This window comes from Miscanthus floridulus, chromosome 7, assembly GCF_019320115.1.
Source record: "Miscanthus floridulus cultivar M001 chromosome 7, ASM1932011v1, whole genome shotgun sequence".
Lineage (NCBI taxonomy): Eukaryota > Viridiplantae > Streptophyta > Magnoliopsida > Poales > Poaceae > Miscanthus > Miscanthus floridulus.
In genome coordinates, this window is record NC_089586.1 from 81,250,483 (window position 1) to 81,256,725 (window position 6,243).

At 45.2% G+C, this 6,243-nt stretch overlaps 1 protein-coding gene across 1 annotated transcript; it reads left to right on the forward strand.

Annotated features, from left to right (window-relative positions):
* The first annotated feature begins 1,277 nt into the window (after positions 1-1,277).
* LOC136463574 (uncharacterized) lies at positions 1,278-3,029 on the forward strand. Its single transcript, XM_066462564.1, has 2 exons — positions 1,278-1,768; positions 2,215-3,029. The coding sequence occupies exons 1-2, from the start codon at positions 1,633-1,635 to the stop codon at positions 2,844-2,846; spliced, it is 768 nt and encodes a 255-aa protein (XP_066318661.1). The 5' UTR covers positions 1,278-1,632; the 3' UTR covers positions 2,847-3,029.
* Positions 3,030-6,243: the final 3,214 nt, after the last annotated feature.

The following is a 6,243-nucleotide window of genomic DNA, read 5'->3' on the forward strand; positions in this document are numbered from 1 at the left end:
TTGATAGTGAAGCTGGTAAAGAGCGATCCGGGAGTGGCTTGTCGGAAGGCACACCGGAGACTCACTTGCGCATGGGGTAGGACCGGTGCCATCCACAGAGTTATCCAACCGGGAGCTTGGCCCTTGCAAGGAATCCCTTGCGAGGGGCTCCAACGAGGACTAGGAGAAAGTTTGAGTGCTTCTTGATACCTCGGTAAACATACCAAAGTCGTCAACGGGAGTTTGCATCTCAACCTTATTTTTACCTTCTGCATTTACATTGCTACCTTGGTTATATGCTTTATTTTTCATACTTAGTTGATAGGCTAGTTGATAGAATTGGAACCTAGGTTGTATAACTCCTTTTACGATAGAGATAGCAACACACCTAGCAAAACGGTTGTTGCACATTTAGATAGATTATTTCTTACATATGTTTTGACTAGGTGAAATTAAAGGCCATAGTTAGAAGTAGATTTTAACTTACCTAATTTTTCCCTCCTCTTACGCGTCGCAGTCCTTACACCAAGATGCTCATATATCCTATTCTATACTACATATGGTCATGAAAGAATGTCGCTTTGACAAGATTTAGTCAAAATTTCAAAACTACAAAGCATAACTTTTAAATTGCTTAGTTTGGAAAGCAGTAATAAGTTATATATGTAGAATTGTATTGAAAAATAATTGCAAAACGTTGTAAACTCAAAGGACTTCGTCATGAATATATATAGAAGAAATTATTGACTAAAAAGGTCGCGCAAAGTCAGATACAGTAAGTATTCCGACTATTTATTTTCGATCGGAGTTAAAGTGGGACACATGTTGCGTCGGCTAATTATTTCTCCATCTGGTATCAGAATAAAATTATTCATATAGAGTGTAAATGCCCTAATATAATGCTAGACTATAAAGGTGACTGGGTACCATGTAGTGTGATTATTGGTAAAACTTGAAAGTAAGAACATAGTATTATTGAAAGGGAAAAAAAATCCTGGTAGTAAAAATTATCAACAACGCGGACCAGGCCAGGAGGCTCTTTATACATGCCAAATCCTCTTTCCAAGACCCGACCCGAACAGAGCGAGCATCCCATGCAAAGGCGCTTTTCAAGTATATATGAATTGAAGTTTCTCCCGCCGCATATATTCTGACTCCACTCGCTCGCTCTCTCACCAATCTGCCGTCGTCTGCTCATCATCAAACCCTGCGTACACACACACACACCACGCGCGCTTTACGTTTCTTGGTAGCTGAGATGCTCCTCCGATCCTGTCCGTCGTCTGTCACTCCCATAGTCCCATCCCATCCCATGGACGCAACAATCGCAATGCATTGCATTTCATATCTAGATCCTATAGCTAGTCCACAAAGAACCATTCAGGAAGGAGCCGAGTAGGAGAGCAGTAGTAGACCATTGTTATTCGATTCTCACTAGTTGGCTTTTTCGCGCTCCAAACCCAACCAACCTAGCTAGCTTTCCAAGACTGTCGTCCTTGCTTAAGAGATCACTGGTTTTGCTGCCTGGTTAGTGAGATTTAGGGGAGCTAGCTACATGCATACCATGGAGAGGTGACGCGTTGATCAATGATGTCTGATTAGAAGCTGTAGGAGTAGTCCTCAACTTCAGAGTTCAGACAGGTGCACCTAGGCATGTATCCACAAATGGTGTATCATGCAGATGTGCGGGCGAGGGAGAAGGAGTTGGCGGCGGCGGAGAGGGGGATGGGCTGCTCTTGCGCTCCTCCCTTGGGCAGGATGATATCGAGATTTATCAGGAAGTGCAACGGTACGTCCATATTTATACATTCTTTTGAGTTAGACAGTAGAGCTATGAAAACATGCGTCTTCGTGCAAATTTCCTAGATAGATAGAAACTAGCTTGTTCGGGGGACTGCACTTTTGTTAATTTTGGAGGAATCATCAGGAACTATACACTCAACAAGAAAGACCGAATACAACGCACTAGCAAATTGCTCTTGGTTTGCCTTATTACACGTAGTCCTTCAATTTCACGCATCATATTCCTGGTCATCGTTTGGATCATCATATTCGATCTTGCACGTACCATTTTTGCTTTCTTTGTTTCTTTCTTCTTTCTCTTTTTCCCGGGAAAACACATGTTCTGCTTACATGATTAATTCTTTACGTACATCTTCCATTGCCCAACAAGTAAGTTGCAATAACCTTCAAGTTCAAGTTCATCATATCTTTACCCGCTGATGTGTCTCCTAGGAAGAGAAGGGCGCGTGAGGTACGACGAGAGGATGGGAATGGACTACGCCATGGCGTACGCTCCCGCGCAGACATGCTACGTGCGACCAACAACTGCGCGCACCGTCACCTTGGCAGCCACCAACCACCACCCCACCAACGCCCGCGCCCACGCCGACCATCCGGATGGTCCACATCCACCGCGAGCGCAGGCAACGACGACGACCCTGCCGGGCACGCCGTTTGCACCGGCGGGCGCCCCTGCCCAACGCAAGCCCAAGAAGAAGAAGAAGAAGCACGTCCGGTTCACGCCTTCCGGGCCGGTGCCCGCGGGCGCGGGCGCCACGGCGGCAAGCGGCGGCAGTGCAGGCAGCGCCTATCACTACACCCCGCCGGCGGCCGATCCGTCGTACTCCCCGGCACCAGCGGCACACGGCGGGTACGCGTACGGGTACGGCCGGTACGCGCCGTCGCCGCTGCCGCGGTGGGAGATGCTGGGCACGCCGAGGCGGCACGAGTACTTCTCCAGCGAGTACCGGTGGTACTACCCGACGCCGGTGCGCGAGGGCATCTACAGCATCGCCACCGACGCCAACGGCCGCCTCACCACCATCTTCAGCGAGGAGAACCCCAACGCCTGCACCATCGTCTGAACGTTATGTTATTCCGTGGTCACTTGTCAGATCATCATCAGATAATAAAATGATCTCTTTTTGTAATTTATTTCTTTGGACGAATTGAAAAAAAATAGGTGAAGGAATATGGTTCTTGTAGACTTGTGTAAATATGTAAGCCACTAAAGTTGGCGAAATGGATTAGTTCGAATGTCTGATGCTTCAGCTTTAGCTATATATATCATCTTAATTTGACCCGTGCGTGTTGCCTTTTCGCCAAAGTTGGTGGGAAAACACCAAACAGGGACTAAAAAGCTATTTTCTTGGTCGGTTTCACTTCCTCCATTTTAAATTATATCGTTTTTGCTTAAGTCAAACTTCTTCTAACTTTGATATTTTTTTAAATACACCAACCTCTAAGAACATATCAAATTAGTTTTAGTTTATTCAATTCTCCATAAAATACATTTTGACAAAGCATTTATTTTGACTTATATATATTAATATATTTTTCGAAAAACTTGATCAAAATTTAGAAAAGTTTGACATAGAATAAAGCCAAAGCAGAGTACCGTTTGTCGTTTGTTGATCCTTTGTTTGCTTGTGATTCAGAAAGTGAGGCTCCAATATTTCAGCACACTCGAGATATGGTGTTGGACCAAGCTAACAGCGACACGTTTTACCCTTCCCCTTCCTTCCCTGATCCAGTTTCGTCGTGTGGCAGCACTGTTCGATATGGTGTCAAGAGGTTCAAGCACTGTTCGACTAAATTATTTGTTACTATGCTTATAGCTTCTGAGAAAATTAGACATGTTTTTGTGACAAATAGATGACATTCTGAAATATTTTAAATAATGTTGTACTTGTATCATATTCACTAGTACACTTGGACCTTTCACAGCCATGTCGTAACCCCATCGCAGTCCAATTTCGGTCTCGACAGTAAGCTGTCGGCAGTGATGATCATAGCCCTCACCGTCGCTATCTGAGACCGTCTGCGGTGTACACTAACACCGCTGCATGGGCTTATGATCCGTCCATGCTAAGGTCCTTCCATCACATTGAAGCACGACCCGTCTGTGTGGGTATACACTAACACCGCCGCATGGCTTATAATTCGTCCGTGATCAGATCCTTATTCCATCGCATTAGAGCACGACCTGTCTGTGTCGTGGCGAACATCACCGTCGCTTCAGGGTATGAACTGTCTGGTCATAAGGCATGGTCATCGTCGCGTTGCAGTATGATCCGCCTGTGATGATCCTTTAGTCGGTGTCGGGTTACTAAACGATTCGGCGGTGATACACTATTGACCCCTGCCGCATCAGACGAATAGCGGCGGTGATGGCATCCCGTTTTCACAATGTATTTACTAATTCAGCTGTGCTTTAATACTTACTAAACACACACCATACAGATTTAATCATTACACATCATTCATCATGTCCACAACGAAGAGTACTTGTTATAATAACAATGTTCCACACTAACATAACAACTGTATCAACTAATGAATTAACACAAGCGGTACATAGATAGCATAATAAAGGTTCTGCTCCCTACAGACTTACGTAACTAAAATGAGGTAGATATGCTCCGCTCCTCCAGGTTGGCACTCCTTAATCAGCTTGGCAGCCAATGCAGCATGGAACCCCTCTTCTTCCTCCCATAGCCATCATTGCAGGAAACGTTCAAAAGCACTGACACTCCAAAACCTACATAATTCAAAGCTTTACTGCTCTGAACAAAATTGGACTATATATAGACACAAAACAACTCCCTACTTGAACAAAGATATGTCCTAACAACAAAAAAAGCATATGCACCTTCATTGCTCTGCTAATGACTCCATCAACAAAGGAACATAAGGCAGATAGTGAGGTCCGTTTAGATAAATACTCCAGGTACATCCATGCTCCAGTTTTGAATGAGTAGATGATGACAACTAACACCCTAGGCGACCTTACCCACAGTTCTACCACATGAAAGTGCGAGGAGATTGTGGAATCGAACCCCAAGCGAGATGAACCATAACAAAGGTTGCTATGCGGTAGTACCACTGATTTGCTAGTTACCGAATTGCAGACAACATAGCGAAGCCCAATGCGCTTGCACAGGAAGAGGCCTCTACAACAATCTAAGATGACTAAATCATCAATGGGGAAGGGCAAGAAGGAAAAGGAGGGGTATTCACCAGTGAAGCTGGCGAATCGGCGTTTGCCTTTCCAGTTGCCATACATGAATCCAACGACAAACTGAGGAAGCTCCTTACAGTACTCGGATTCAGAGATGAGGTGGTACCAGGAGCGACATACACTTGCAGCTGCACAAGGTGTGGGTGGTGAGGTGGCGGGGGATAAGGACCAAGACTTCGTTTGTCAGGATGTCTACTTCGTTCCTCTTGTTGGTGGCCTCCTCCTCCATCTTGACTAGGATGTGGTGGAGCGGAGCCGGCTATGGAAGTGGCGGTGCTGTCTCCTGAATCAGAGTAGGAGCGCCTGTGGGGATGTGCTCATGAGCTCCTTAATGATCAGATGGAAGCTTGATTCATACTCAGATGAGACAAGAGGGAATAAAAAGCCAAGAAAGTAACATGGATAAGGGAAGTGTGAGAAAGCATTACCCTTGTCTTTGGATCTTGCGGCAATGAGCTCGAGCGGCCACGGCGGTAATGAGTACCAGCCTGGTCACCGATTGATCTGTGTGGGCGTGCCGGTGAGGCATACCGAAGCGGAGCACTAGCTTGTCGGCGGTGAGTGGTAGCTTGCACGTCGATGAGTAGGTGAGGAATAGCAGCACTTGAGGAGGAGACGGACAGGTTGGCTAGGTGGCTAGCGGTCATTGTAAGCTAACTACAAAGTAGGACTTGCAGGAACATACATTTTCGCCAAAATTTATAAAAACGTGCAGGAATCTCGCGTCGGCTTGTAAATTTTGATAATATCGGCGATGAAGGCTACCAGCAGTGGTGATTGGGTCTTAAAGAAGATGGTACGTAGCACCTAACGATGAGCATGTCATACGGAAATAGAACGTTGGAAAGGAACAAAATATTATGAACAATATTTTTGCAGGTTACAGCTAGAAGATGTTAGCACCTAAAGGCGAATAGCGGCGGTCATACAATTTTTTCAACGATGCTTATATCCGACGGTGACAGAATAAAGGTACTGAAAGGATCAAGATGCCCAAGAGGGGGGGTGAATTAGGCTAATTCTAAATTTTCTTGCAATAATCAAATCCTACGGATAGCCCAATTAACCCCTTGTGCCTAGAAAAGTGTTTCTATCAAACTAACGCACAACGGACTTGCAACCTATGTTCCAAACTTACTCTAGCATGGCAATTCTATGAATGTAAAGACAAGTATTGAATTGCTCAAAGTAAATACTCAAAGTAAATGCTCAAAGTAAATAGAGAGAGAGGAACGTGGCGA

Coding starts and splice junctions, on each gene's coding strand:
- LOC136463574 (XM_066462564.1), top strand. CDS start 1,633: ATGTATCCACAAATGGTGTATCATGCAGATGTGCGGGCGAGGGAGAAG. Junction 1,769..2,214: donor ATTTATCAGGAAGTGCAACG/GTACGTCCATAT, acceptor TGTGTCTCCTAG/GAAGAGAAGGGCGCGTGAGG.